Raw genomic sequence first — 14,963 nt, 5'->3', positions numbered from 1 at the left:
AAAGTGAGGAAAATTTTGATGCTTCAGTTGTCAGGAAAGGTCACCTGAAAGGTCCCATGGAGACTCTCACTCTTGCAAAGTTCTGCAAAGTAAGGAGTCCCTGTGTGCCAACTTGGGCATTTGTCTCATTGGCCATTTGCTGACACGGTTGTGTATTAGGCCTCTTCCCTATCTCCTTGTGGTCCAGATGATAGCCCAGCTAAAGTGAAGAGAGACAGGCAGGAGTGTGGAGAGACAGGAGCTGCTGTCTATGGGAATAGTAACTGAAGACCACCAGCTCATGTGTAGCCCTGAAACTGAATACTGAGGGAGCCCTCTGAGGTGAGGGCCAGGGCATTTGGGCCAAATACAACAAATTAAGGAGAACTTCAGTAGGTTTTGGACTGTCCTTCTTTCCCTTCTTAGAGTACAATGCATGGTTGAGAGAGGGCTCTGAGAACTGCAGTCCAGAAGCCTATTGAATTTTCCTTCACTCAGCTTTTCTCAGATCCATTTGTCTGAGGAAATTTTGCAAGGGGGGTACCTAACAAACCTCTGAACCCAGTGGGACAGTAGCAGTTTGGGAATTGCTGCTTCACATGTAGTCATTGCCCACATAATGGGTTAGGAGGGCACTAGGGAGCTTGGAAGGGGACACTCTTGGCCCTGAAAGCTGCTATGAGGGAGGACAAGCAGCCCCTGCACCTAAAACACAGCTCGTGGTATGCTGGCTTGAAGTGGGGACTGAGACAAGGAACCAGGGCTTAGGAATGGAGCTCATGTGCCCCTGTAGCAGCGGAGCACCCATCCCCTCCCCACACCAACCCTTGGCAGGCACAGCTCATGCACTAATCTCCTGTCTGTTTCAGCACACTGCCGCTGGTGCTGAGGGTGGAGGCCAGTCCCTGGTCTCACCTGGCTCCTGCCTAGAGGACTTTCGGGCCACTCCTTTCATCGAGTGCAGTGGCGCCCGAGGCACCTGCCACTACTTTGCAAACAAGTACAGTTTCTGGTTGACCACAGTGGAGGAGAGGCAGCAGTTTGGGGAGTTGCCTGTGTCTGAAACGCTGAAAGCTGGGCAGCTCCACACTCGAGTCAGTCGCTGCCAGGTGTGTATGAAAAGCCTGTAGGGTGGCACCTGCCACTCTGCCCCTTGCCCTCCCCTGCCCCTCACAACAGTCACCTCACAAACCTGAATGGTCTGAAGAAGGAAGGCCTGAGCCCCTTTGCCTATCTGTCAAGTTGTACATTGGAGTCTCATTTGGGCTAGACTACTGGACACTCGTCACCCCAGCCCTCGGGTCCACAGAGATGAGCCCACCCTGCTGAGATCTGCTGTCCCATTTCTGTCAAGCTGGTGCTACTGTTTGATTCGGATGATTGTGTGACTATTCATGGCTACCTCAGAAAGATTTGATGGGCCACCACTGTCTTAGACCCCTAGCTTTCTCCTCATTGTCTTGATCGGAAAGCTCTTCCTAATCATTAATCAGTCATTTCTTCATGTACAGAGGTCAGCACACATTATTTGGCTTAAACCAAAACCCAGTGTTTCCACACTTAAATTCTCTAACCGAACATTCATGGATGGCTCAAGTCTGCACAGGGCAAGTCCTCACTCTTCAAGGAGGCCCACTGTGTCTAGGCAGGCAAGAGAATTGAAATGAGGTGCCACCCAGTAGCCCAGGGTGAGCTTTAGCTCTCTCTAGAATGAGCAAGACTGGGCCCCATATGGCTTAGGGAGGCTTGAAGGCCAGCAGCTGGGTTGGGGGTAGTGGTCATTAATGGCATATGGTCCTAGACAAACCATCTCCTCCTTGCCGGCTCCCCCTCCAGCCAGAGACAGAGGACGTGGCCTGGTTCAAAGTAAAGCAGAGGATGCAACAAATGTGGCCAAGCCTATCAAAGGAAATGAGAATGACAGCCTTTTTTCCTGGGCCAGGACTAGAGGGGTGGGTGCATAAGGATGTGTGAGTTTTGCTTTTGACTCCAGGAACAAAAAGGTAAATCCCACATCCCAGTTTCTTAGAAGTCCCTGTTTATTCCAAATGCCATCCAGATGTGTGCAATGTGGCAAACTGAAGCTGCACAGTGTTGGTTTCCTTGTATTCTGAGGATGTTAAAGACTTTCTGTTAAATGGTCATCCAATTGCTCTTTCACAGGTAGCTTATTAAACTATTTTAATATTTTTTTTAAACCTCATAAAAATCTAGCACACTCTTCTCTTGAGCAGTTAGCAGGCCTAAAGCAAGCCTGAATTGGCTATGCAGTACATTGTATTCTGTTTGGGGGAATTTGTTTTAGCCATTTTCTTTAATTACCAGTTTTCCAGAACACTCTTAGCTATGTTGACATGAGGCAATTCCTTCCAGGTGATTCTGTTTCCTTAAGTATTATATAAACTGTGCCAATACAGACAAAGCATAATCAGTATAATCTGAATTATTGTTATCTTCACCTCCTGAGTAATAAGCATGGTGTCAGTTTTGTACATAGCAAATAAAATAAATGAAATCTGAACATGTGACTCTTCTGATGTTCTTTTATGAAAACTTTTCTAATGTCCATCTCACTGCAATTTATGAGTCCCTCTCAGAGCCTGAGAGGTTTCTGTTACTGCCAAGTCGAACTCTGTAACAAAACACTAAGGCAGGAAAAAATTAGAAGATGATCAAAGTCAAAGGGCTGAAACAGTCCTCTAACAGTCAACAAACCCATAAGCTGCTTCAAGATAAGCCTATGCCTACTTTTATCCCTGTCACACGCTAGAGTTCAACATATCAAAGCATGATGTAGGTTGATAAAAATAAATAAATTTTTTGAATAAAAAAAGAGTTCAAGAAAGGCATTTTCATACTTCTGTGGCCTTAGGATCATTTGTAGATAAAACAAAAGTAGAGAATGTTAAAGTCATTAAAATCAAATCCAAGCTGTGTATGTATGAGTGTGTATGTGTGTGTGTGTGTGTGCATATATTTATATATGTATTTTAAAATACATCCTCTGAGAGGATAAACAATAAATTAATACCGTTGGGAATTTCCAAGGGAGGGAACTGACCTATCGGAGAGAGAGACAAGTCACTGAATATCATTTTACAACTTTTGAATTTTGAACCATTGGAATATACTGGGGAAAAAAGAAAAACATGGAATCTAAGGAAACAAGCAGATTGGTTTGGTGCTAGCTTCCAGTTGCTGACCTTCCTCGGGACTTGATTAAGGATGGGGGTGAAATGTAGGCAAGTTAAGGGAGTAAGGAAAGGAAAATGGGAAGGTATTGCTGGGGCTTGAGGTTCATCCTCACAGGAAAGTGGTTAGTAAAGCTAATTTGATGAACACATGCTTTAAAACCTATTATGTTGCTAGTCCTCAAATGGTTTGGAATTGTATATGATGCACAGATTAAATGTGTAATTCACCACATGAATAATTCTAAATATGGCTGTCAACCAAGTAGGGTATACTTCAAACACAATTTATTTTTAATTTATCAAACAAAAATCAACAATTTAAGTCACTGATTGGCAAGCTACAGCCTGCAGGCCAAACCCAGCCCTCCACCTGTTTTTGTAAATAAAGTTTTCTTGGAGTACAGCCATGCTCATTTACATGCATATTGTCTGTTGCTGCTTTTGCATGTCAACAGCAGAGTTGAGTAGATGTGACAGAGGCCGCATGGCCTGCAAAGCCCAAAATATTTACCGTCTGGCCCTTTACAGAAAAAGTTTGCTGACCCCTGATTTAAGTGATCATGATTTAAGGACAGGGTGATATCTGACAAAAGTATCAGTAAGAATGGGGACAGTGACCCATCAAATAGTAAGATTCCCGCAAACAGAAGGGAGATCAAGAAGTGTATATTTGACATCGTTACTTTGACAAACATTTTGATATAAATTATAATTACTTCAACTACACAATCAAATAATTTAACAAGAACCTTTTCCTCCCTGATTCAGTCACTTTATTATTTGAGCAAGAGAACAGATTGCTGCTTAGTATTTAGTCCAAAAGAGGTCACACCTGAAAGGGTGAAGAACAGCTTAACCATCTCTTATCTGCTGGTGCTTGAAGCAAGCTGAGAGTTGCTGTCTGTCTTCCAGATGTCCATTTCCTCATTGCAGCAGCTGAAGACTTGCTGTAGCCATATAAGACAAACTGGGAAGCAATGAACTCCTCCTCATCTCTCTGCTCCTAGGCTCCATGATTGTTCTATTTCTTTCTGGGGAAGGGTTACTGTCATTTGTTTTGTTTTGTTTTTCTGAGAAACGGTGATTGGCTCAGTCATGATTGCTATTGAGTTTGTATGCTATTGGCATATCAGGCACTTGCTGACTAGAAAAGTTTTATGTAATAAGTTCATGTTTTTATGGTGCCAGATGGAAGACAGACCTTCAAGTTGAGTTCCCAGGATTCTACACACTCAGAATCTCAAAATCTTCCTCCAGATCAAACTCCTCCAGTTGCTCAGTAGAGTCAATGAATTCTATCAGAATACGGAAATGAGAAAGAAGAAAAGCTTGACACTTGGGTTGAAGTGGTCAATCAATACTTTACTCAGTAGTTAAGACTAAGCATTTTTTAATTGCTTTACTAAAGAAAGACTTGTGTGGAGGAGACTTACAATTAGAACTACTGCCAAGTATTAGAAATTATCTATAAAGACTCAAAATAGCCAGACTTGTTACACAAACCTAAACCTAACGACGGTGATGTGGCCAAGGCTCTGAAAGCCCTTCAAGATACCTTTGAATTATCGATGGCCTCAATTTGCTATTCTGAACCAGACCATGAAAAAGCAATCCTAGTCATCTTGATTTTGCATAGAACTTTTGCAATGAGCTCATTTTCTTCTTTTATCATTCTTTGAAATTGGTAAATATCAGCTCGTCGGAAGATTAAAATAACCAGAAGCACCACTTTTTGATCACTCCAGCCGAGTAGAAATTTTACTGTCCACAGAAAGCATGGGCCACAATTCCTTCTTTCTCATAAAACAATTGCTATACGTGGGTCTGCTAGCTGAGAGCCATTGAACAACAGCTTACCTGCCCCAGTGGTTGTCACTTCTGGCTTGGCTGGAGGTACAAAGGGAGGCCAGTGTGATGGATGTTTCTGAACTAATTCAAACATCCTTAAATTCTCCTTTAGAATTTCCTGGGGAGATAACGAAACAGTTTTAAATACTTCAGAGTCACAACATTTCTAATTGGCAATCTTTGACCCCAAACCCTGAGACAGTGGTCTGCTGGTTGCCAGGTGAAAACAGGGGCCTAGAAAATACATGCATCCTCTACTTAAAGCATCTGAAGACCCAGCCATCTTCAATTCTAGATACTGTTTGGCCAGGAAGGAAGGACATTGGGGGGAGTATCTGATGAAGGCCAGCACTCACTGCCTATTCTCCATCATGAGGCATAGTTCCTGTGCCAGATGCACGGCTCCAGCTCACCTTAGGGGTGACATGTTCCTGAAGCATTGGCTCCAAAGAAGTGTCAGTTAGTCAAATTAAATATGCCCCAAGAGACTATTGCTACATATTGGCATGGTTTCAGTGGCAGTCCAACATGTATGGTATATGTCCTAATTTACATGGCATAGTCTTAGCTGGGCACGGTGGCTCACGCCTGTAATCCCAGCACTTTGGGAGGCCAAGGTGGGCAGATCACCTGTGGTCAGGAGTTCAAGACCAGCCTGGCCAATGTGGTGAAACCCTGTCTCTACTAAAAATACAAAAATTAGCTGGGCATGGTGGTGGGCGCCTGTAATCCCAGCTACTCGGGAGGCTGAGGGAGGAGAATTGCTTGAACCTGGAGACGGAGGTTGCAGTGCACCCAGATCCCGCCACTGCACTCCAGCCTGGGTGACGGAGCGAGACTTTGTCTCAAAAAATAATAAAATAAAATAAAAGGCATAGTCTTATCAGAAAATTCTCACTCCACCTTTAAATGTGACATAAATACAGTTTTGCTGCATTCTAAAATGTAAGTATTGCCTTTAGAAAATAATTATCTATTAATGAGATAAAACATTAGGTTTCATCACTAAAAATATCACGCCCTTGACATGCTAAGCATATTTCAAACCAAAATTTTTGTTCAGTTTCCCTGAAGTTATGCACAATTCTGCACACCTGATAGTTTCTTTGTTGCCTTAGTTTCTTTCTCTTGCAGTAAAGTCGTATCAGAGTAGGATTTTTTTACCATGAAAAACAATCTTGAAAAGGAATAAAATAGAGTAACTTCATTTTTCAGACTAAGAAAAACATATAGCTTTACCTTCTGAACAAGGCTACACCAGTTATCAAAGTCTTTTTCTTCTTTGCAGAAAAATCCCTTGGGGGAAAGCAAAAGAACACAACTTAGAATTACCCTTGGTATTGCACAATGTAGCTGTTGGCCCAGAATTAGAATGTGGGCCAGTCTCTGTGGATGTGACTTCTCAGCAATAAAGGAGGAAGACTGCCTGGGCTTCTCTCTCTCCTAACTCATTGCCTTACTCAGACATACACATCACTATCTCAGTCTTGCTCTCATTCTCACCCTTGCTCTCTGTCCCTTTCCCTCTTTCCTCACGCTGCAAGATATTTTAACTTGAAGATCATCTTCAAAGTGTAGGGTTAATTCCATTACTTTCAGTGTACAAATATACACATCTCCAAAGAACATTCAATTAAGCCAACAAACAAAGCCAAATAGTACTTTTAGCTAGAGGCAATACTTAAGAAGATGGCATTGACCTTAAGGAAATTATCTACCAGAATAGAGAGAACCATCAGTCTGTGCTTTCTCAACCTCAAAGCCATCCCAGAGTAGTGAAAGAATGGTTCACAAGAGGAGGACTTGCAGCTCCTGGTCACTGGTATACTGACAATTGGATTAAACTGGAGGAGAGGATGCAGACAGGCCTCAGAACCACTGGTTACTTCACAGGCAGATGCCCCTTCAGTGTGTGTAGACACCAACCATACTTCTGGGGGAAAATCCTGCAGCTTCCTAGATTGTGTGCACCCAGGGCATCTTGCTCCCTTATCTCTCCCTAGTGATATCCCATCTTCCTCCCTGTGCCTGGGTAGCAATAATTTGAGGATAAGAAGGAAACGGGGGAAAGATGATAGTAACTAACATTTATAGAATGCTTACAATGTGCCAGGCCCAGTGCCAAGTGCCTTACATGCATTGCACCTCGTACAACCCCATAAGGAATGAACTATTGTTTTCCTCATTTTAGAGATGAGAAGACTGAGGCTCAGAAAGATTAAGTGACTCCTCCTAAGTTCATAGTTAGTGATACGGTTTGGCTGTGTCCTCACCCAAATCTCATCTTGAATTGTAATAATCCCCACGTGTCAAGGGTGGGGCCAGGTAGAAATAACTGAATCATGGGGGTGGTTTCCCCCATACCATCCTTGTGGTAGTGAATAAGTCTTATGAGATCTGATGGTTTTATAAATGGGAGTTCCCCTGCATAAGCTCTCTTGCCTGCCACCATGTAAGACATCCCTTTGCTCTTCCTTCATCTTCCACCATGATTGGGAGTACTCCCCAGCCATGTGGAACTGTGAGTTAACTAAACATCTTTCCTTTATAAATTACCCAGCCTCGGGTATGTCTTTATCAGCAGTGGGAGAACAGACTAATACAGTTAGTAAGTGGCAGAGCCAAGATTCCAACTGGAGCAGCTTGGCTTCAGGGTCCATTCCTTCCCCACTACACTCTACTGCCTCTAATGGGGATAGTGAGCAAACATACTCTTGCCTCCCTACCTAGCAATCTGGATAACTCCCAGGGAACCAATCTGTACACATCGTATCTCCTGGCCCACCCAACCTACGAATACCCACCAATGCAACTGAAGGATCCAGGTTCAGGATGTTCATTCGCTGTGGGGACTGCAGGCAATGGAAAGTCTGGTCATTAACCGTTCCATTCTCTTCAGTGTCGACAAAGGTCTGGGTTGTGTGAGGGTCCAAGAAGATGAGCTCGTCACCTGTTTTGAAGGAGATATGCTTAACCTTCAAAGGACTACCGGTCCTGGCCCCACTGCTGTCATTGGGAGGAGGCACTCTGGTTCTCTTAACCCCTCCCTTGGTGACAATGAGAATGGAATGACAGAAAGCCTGAAGCCAGGGTGAGCATGCTTAAAGGAAGCCACTTGCGCCCAAATCTTATCATTCAATGAGAAGATGTGCCCTAGCATTTACATCTCCTCAAAGTCCAAGTCCAAAAATGGAAAGTGACGGGTTTGAGAAAATGTGGGAATGAGAGACCACAGATGGCATGGCAGGCTCTGTGAGCAGCAGTAGCAAAGAGGCGGTAGGTGGAGTCACCAGGTCGCGGGCCCAGGTACCATTAGGGAGCTTTCTGCCTCTTTTGACATTGGAAAGCATCTCAGGCTAGACTGCTGGTTCTCAGCCCCACGCTCAGAAAGCACCTCTGGTAAGGGAGGAGGTCCTGACCTTCAAAAGAAATGCTGACTTTTTATGCAATGGGAATGCTGACTCTTTATGGATGAGAAACCAGTGAGCTGACTTCTGGTCCTGATTAGCTAGCAAGTTAGTACTTATTAGCAAGTTAGTAAGTTCCTGTCAGAAAGCACTGACTTTGTCACATTAACATCAGTACAGATGCAGCTCACTTGGAAAATTCACTTTGAGATGACTGACCTTGACACAAGAGATATAAGCTATGCTTCATTAAATTGAAAAAGTCTAGGCCCAAAACAACATGGGAGGAGTTTAGGATAATAAAATTTCTGCTTTGACCTGATATTCAAAGGGCTGAGAGTCCCTCTAATGTTCATCAGCCACAGGCTGAGGAGGCAAAGGTGCCCAAGAGGTACCCCAGCCTCACTGTCCAGGCCTGAGGGCCATCTGGTTCTCTGCGTGCTCAGCTACATCAGGCGAGCAAGGAGAGATCTACCTGCTGCCAAAGACTGGGGTAGGGAGGGATGCCCCAAAGACTCCCTCTGGAATGGTATCCAGGATTGTATTGGGCACATCTACATGTTTCTGTTGGCAAAGAATATGTTGATTTCTGAAGTCTCATGAAAAGTTTAACATTTTTCTATCATAAGCCAAGGACAAACCACTTAATTCACTCTGTCTTAATTTTCTTGTTTTTAAACTAGGGTCATTGGGCCTGTTCTAGTTGCCTCATGGTATATTACAAGGACCAGAAGATTTCACCTCTGTGAAATGCTTAAAACACAATACAAATAGAAAGTGGCCAGAGAAATATTTTACTGCAAATTAACAGTATTTTCCTACAAATGTATGTTTAAGAGTATGTTTAAATGTATGTTTAAGAAATCAATCCCCCCATATGACTTGCTTTATGAAAGTCAAGGTAGATATTTTTCCCCTAGACCACAGGTGGGCAAGATCAGTGATACTGAAAAAGCCTCAGATTACACTAAAGAGCAACCAAGATGGCTAGAAGGAAGCCTACCCAAGACCACAGAAAAGTCTGAGGGAAAGGAAGTTGTAGGCAAGAAAACAGAAAGCCAAAACTGAGTCATCTAATGGAATGTTTGGAGTTAAGGTGTTGGGAATAATAACATCTTCTCTGACTCTGACCAGGACCTTTTCCCATGGGGGTGTGTGTGTGTGTGTGTGTGTGTGTGTGTGGATGTGCATGGAGTGGAGCTTTACGAGCTGCATCATTTTTTTTTTTTTTTTTGAGACAGGGTCTCCCTCTGTGTGATGGTTAATACTGTGTCAACTTGACTGGACTGAAGGATGCAAAGTATTGATCCCAGGTGCATCTGTAAGGGTGTTGCCAAAGGAGATTAACGTTTGAGTCAGTGGGCTGGGAAAGGCAGACCTGTCTTTAATCTGGGTGGGCACAATCTAACCAGCTGCCAGGGTGGCAGGCAGAAAAATGTGAAAAAGAGAGACAGCCCTAGACTCCCAGCCTACGTCTTTCTCCCATGCTGGATGCTTCCTGCCCTCAAACATTGGACTCCAAGTTCTTCAGTTTTAGAACTCAGACTGGCTGTCCCTGCTCCTCAGCCTGCGAATGGCCTATTGTGGGACCTTGTGATCATGTGAGTTAATAATAAACTCATATATATATATGTTCCTAGAATAATAAACTCATATATAAATATATATATTCCTATATATGTGTTCCTAGAAGTGAAATTGATAGGAAGCCTACTGCATTCCTACTTAATTTATATAAGCAGAAAAATTCTAGGTCGAATGCACAAAAGACTAATTTGAATTACAGAAACAGAGAATCACAGCCCATCAACCAATTTCCAGACTTGAGCCAGTTTACAGACCCAGAACCCTTTGAATGAAGGGGAGGCCAGGTCCCCTTGAGGAAGGACCTCACTATATTACTGACAATTTATGCAGTGAATCGCTCTCCCATCCTTCCCCAAGGAGACCTCCGGCCTTTTAGCAGGGTAACTGTGCACTGGGGGAAGGGAAATGATCAGACATTTCAGGGCCTACTGGACACTGGCTCTGAGCTGACACTGATTCCAGGGAACCCAAAATATCATTGTGGTCCTCCACTTAAAGTAGGGGCTTATGGAGGTCAGGTAATTAATGGAGTTTTAGCTCAGGTGTGACTTACAGTGGGCCCAGTGGGTCCCCAGACTCATCCCGTGGTCATTTCCCCCGTGCCAGAATGCATAATTGACATAGACATACTTAGCAGCTGGTAGAACCCCTACATTGGCTCCCTGACTGGTAGGGTGAGGGCTATTACAGTGAGAAAGGCCAAATGGAAGCCATTAGAGCTTCCTCTACCTAGGAAAATAGTAAATAAAAAACAACATTGCATCCCTGGAGGGATTGCAGAGATTAGTGCCACCATCAAGGACCTGAAAGACACAGAGGTGGTGATTCCCACCACATCCCAGTTCAACTCTCCCATTTGGCCTGTGCAGAAGACAGATGGATCTTGGAGAATGACAGTGGATTATTGCAAGCTTAACCAAGTGGTGACTTCAATTGCAGCTGCTGTACCAGATGTGGCTTCATTGCTCGAGCAAATTAACACATCTCCTGGTACCTTGTATGCAGCTATTGACTTGGCAAATGCCTTTTTGTCCATTCCTGTCCATGAGGCCCACCAGAAGAAATTTGCCTTCAGCTGGCAAGGCCAGCAATATATCTTTACTGTCCTACCTCAGGGACATATGAACTCTCCGTCTTTGTGACATAATCTTATTTGGAGAGACCTTGATCGCTTTTCACTTCCACACTAGTCCATTACATTGATGACATTATGCTGACTGCATCCAGTGAGCAAAAAGTAGCAAACACACTGGATTTATTGGTAAGACATTTGCATGCCAGAGGATGGGAAATAAATCTGACTAAAATTCAGGGAACTTCTACTTCAGTAAAATTTCTAGGGGCCAGTGATGTGGGGCCTGTCAAGATATTCTTTCTAAGGTGAAGGATAAGTTGCTGCAATTGGCCCCTCCTACAACCAAGAAAGAGGCACAATGCCTTTTGGGCCTATTTGGATTTTGGAGGCAACACATTCCTCATTTGGGTGTGTTACTCCGGCCCATTGAAGGGAAATCCTTCCAGTGGGCATAACTTCGAGCAGTGCACCTGGTTGTGCACTTTGCATGGAAGGAGAAACGGCCATATGTGCGATTATATACTAATTCATGGACTATAGGCAATGGTTTGACTGGATGGTCAGGGACTTGGAAGAAGCATGATTGGGAAATTGGTGCCAAATTTGGGGAAGAGGTATGTGGATGGACCTCTCTGAGTGGTCAAAAACTGTGAAGATATTTGTATGCCATGTGAGTACTCACCAATGGGTGACCTCAGCAGAGGAGAATTTTAATAATCAAGTAGATAGGATGACCCATTCTGTGGAAACCACTCAGCCTCTTTCCCCAGCCACCCGTGTCATCACCCAATGGGCCTATGAACAAAGTGGCCATGGTGGCAGGGATGGAGGTTACACATGGGTTCAGAAACATGGACTTTCACTCACCAAGGCTGACCTGGCTACAGCCCCTGCTGAATGCCCAATTTGCCAGCTGCAAAGACCAACACTGAGCCCTCAATATGGCACCATTCCTTGGGGTGATCAGCCAGCTACCTGGTGGCAGGTTGATTATATTGGGCTTCTTCCATCATGGAAAGGGCAGAGATTTATCCTCACTGGAATAAACACTTAGTCCACATATGGGTTTACCTTTCCTGTATGCAATGCTTCTGCCAAGACTCCCATCCATGGACTCACAGAATGACTTATCCACCTTCACGGTATTCCACACAGCTCTGACCAAGGCACTCACTTTATGGCTAAGAAAGTGTGGCAGTGGGCTCATTCTCATGGAATTCACTGGTCTTACCGTGTTCCCCATCAGCCTTATCCAACATCACGGTATCCCACACAGACTCTGACCAAGGCACTCACTTTATGGCTAAGAAAGTGTGGCAGTGAGCTCATTCTCATGGAATTCACTGGTCTTACCATGTTCCCCACCAGCCTGAAGCAGCTGGATTGATAGAATGGTGAAATTTCATTTTGAAGTTACAATTACAATGCCAACTAGGTGACAATACTTTGTAGGGCTGGGGCAAAGTTTTCCAGAAGGCTGTGTAAGCTCTGAATTAGCATTCAATATATGGTACTCTTTCTCTCATAGCCAGGATTCACAGGTCCAGGAATCAAGGGGTGGAAGTGGAAGTGGCACCACTCACCACCAGCCCTAGTGATCCACTAGCAAAATTTTTGCTTCCTGTTCCCCCAACATTACATTCTGCTGGCCTAGAGGTCTTAGTTCCAGAGGAAGGAATGCTGCCACCAGGAGACACGATTCCATTAAACCGGAAGTTAAGATTGCCACCTGGACACTTTGGGCTCCTCTTCCCTTTACATCAACAGGCTAATAAGGGAGTTACTGTGTTGGGTGGGGTGACTGACTCGGACTATCAAGATGAAATCAGTCTACTACCCCACAATGGAGGTAAGAAAAAGTATGCATGGAATACAGGAGATCCATTTGGGTGTCTCTTAGTATTACCATGCCCTGTGATTAAGGTCAATGGGAAACTACAACAGCCCAATCCAGGCAGGACTACAAATGGCCCAGACCCTTCAGGAATGAAGGTTTGGGTCACTCCACCAGGAAGAAAAACATGACCTGCTGAAGTGTTTACTGAAGGCAAAGGGAATACAGAATAGGTAGTAAAAGTAGGTAGTCATCAATACTAGCTACGACCACGTGACCAGCTACAGAAACGGGGACTGCAATTGTCATGAATATTTCCTCCTTCTTTTGTTAAAAATATGTTTGTGCATGTATACACTTGTACTAAGAAAATATTCTCATTTTATTTCCTTTCTCCTTTATCATGTGACATAAGATTTATTGACTTCACATCAGCATTTAAGTATTATTAAGTTCATGTAATAGTATTTGAGTTGGGGATTGGTGTGTTTCCAGTTGTACGAAAGATAGTTGTATTATGTTAGGCAAATTATCACCTTATTATTGTCTTTATTTGAAGATGATGTATGATCTCAGGATATGTACATGGGTTCAAGTTGACAAGGGGTGGACTTGTGATGGTTAATACTGAGTGTCGACTTGACTGGATTGAAGGAGACAAGTACTGATCCTGGGTGTGCCTGTGAGGGTGTTGCCAAAGCAGATTAACATTTGAGTCAGTGGGCTGGGAAAGGCAGACTCACTCTTAATCAGGTGGGCACAATCTAACCAGCTGCCAGGGCACCAGGCAGAAAAATGTGAAAAAGAGAGATGGGCCTAGCCTCCCAGCCTACATCTTTCTCCATGTTGGATGCTTCCTGCCCTCAAACATCAGACTCCAAGTTCTTCAGTTTTGGAACTCAGACTGGCTGTCCTTGCTCCTCAGCCTGCAGATGGCCTATTGTGGGACCTTGTGATCATGTGAGTTAATACTTAATAAACTCCCCTTTACATATATGTGTGTGTGTGTGTGTGTGTGTGTGTATGTAGCATACACACACACACATATATATATATACACATATATATGTATATATATTCCATTAGTTCTGGCCCTCTAGAGAACCCTGACTAATACAATCTGTCACCCAGGCTGGAGTGCAGTGGCACAATCTCGGCTCACTGCAGCCTTGACCTCCTGGGCTCAAGCGATCTGCTTGGAAGCGTTCCCCATCCCAGCCTTCCAAGTAGCTGGGTCTATAGGCATGCACCACCACATCCAGCTAATTTTTTGTATTTTTGGTATAGACGGCATTTCACCATGTTGCCTAGGCTGGTCTCGAACTCCTGAGCTCAGGCGATCCACCTGCCTTGGCCTCCCAAAGTGCTGGGATTACAAGTGTGAGCCACTGCACCTGGCCACAAGCTGCCACAAGCTGCATCATTTCTGAGAGTGCTTATAAGAGATACAGTACACTTAGGATAATGGCCTCCAGCTCCATCCATGTTGCTTCAGAGGACATGATTTCATTACTTTTTATGGCTACACAGTATTCCATGGTGTATATAACACATTTTATTTATCTAATCATCATCCACTGGGGTACGGTGCTCAATATTTGGGCGACAGGTATACTAGAAGCCCAATCCCCACCATTACACATGTAATAACCATGTAACAAACAAACACATGTACCTCCTGAATCTGAAACAAAGTTTTTTTAAAAAAAGATATACAATAGATGTAAAAAGCTCTAGAAATGATCTGGGGACTAAACAAAGGTCTCCAGTGAGGCCTGGAGAGAAGAGGCAGGCTGACCAACCACCTGCAGACACAGGGCTAATGCTAAGGATCTCCAGGTGGCAACCTATACCCAAGTGCAGGGAACCAGCATCTCCTTCTCTCTAAGCAGGCAAAATTTGAAGGCCAGAGTGTCATCCTGGCCATATCCTCCCACACCTAGAGCTCTCTCAGCTTCCCACTGGGCAGGAGGGCCCTGCGGGAGCAATGGAAGGTGGTAGGTAGAGATGACCAAATTGGGATCGAATCTTGGCTTCAC

The 14,963-nt window shown here is 44.1% G+C and overlaps 2 protein-coding genes across 6 annotated transcripts in view; one reads left to right on the top strand and one right to left on the bottom strand.

Annotated features, from left to right (window-relative positions):
- COL4A6 (collagen type IV alpha 6 chain) overlaps positions 1 to 3,440 on the top strand; it is a 276,876-nt gene extending 273,436 nt beyond the window's left edge. For all 3 annotated transcript variants that reach the window (XM_063660364.1, XM_054472576.2, XM_054472577.2), the window contains one exon: positions 849 to 3,440. In XM_063660364.1, the coding sequence (XP_063516434.1) occupies positions 849 to 1,109 (261 nt within the window). In that variant the 3' untranslated portion in view covers positions 1,110 to 3,440. The remainder of the gene's footprint in view (positions 1 to 848) is intronic.
- Positions 3,439 to 14,963, bottom strand: part of ATG4A (autophagy related 4A cysteine peptidase) — a 62,378-nt gene continuing 50,853 nt past the window's right edge. For all 3 annotated transcript variants that reach the window (XM_054471830.2, XM_054471829.2, XM_063660365.1), the window contains 4 exons: positions 7,826 to 7,971; positions 6,261 to 6,317; positions 5,031 to 5,139; positions 3,439 to 4,468 (listed from right to left, as the gene is read on the bottom strand). In XM_054471830.2, coding sequence (XP_054327805.1) covers positions 4,398 to 4,468; positions 5,031 to 5,139; positions 6,261 to 6,317; positions 7,826 to 7,971 — 383 coding nt within the window. In that variant the 3' untranslated portion in view covers positions 3,439 to 4,397. The remainder of the gene's footprint in view (positions 4,469 to 5,030; positions 5,140 to 6,260; positions 6,318 to 7,825; positions 7,972 to 14,963) is intronic.

This window comes from Pongo pygmaeus, chromosome X (genome assembly GCF_028885625.2).
Source record: "Pongo pygmaeus isolate AG05252 chromosome X, NHGRI_mPonPyg2-v2.0_pri, whole genome shotgun sequence".
Lineage (NCBI taxonomy): Eukaryota > Metazoa > Chordata > Mammalia > Primates > Hominidae > Pongo > Pongo pygmaeus.
Note: the sequence above shows the minus strand (reverse complement) of the source record. Positions and strands in the feature narration are given on the sequence as shown.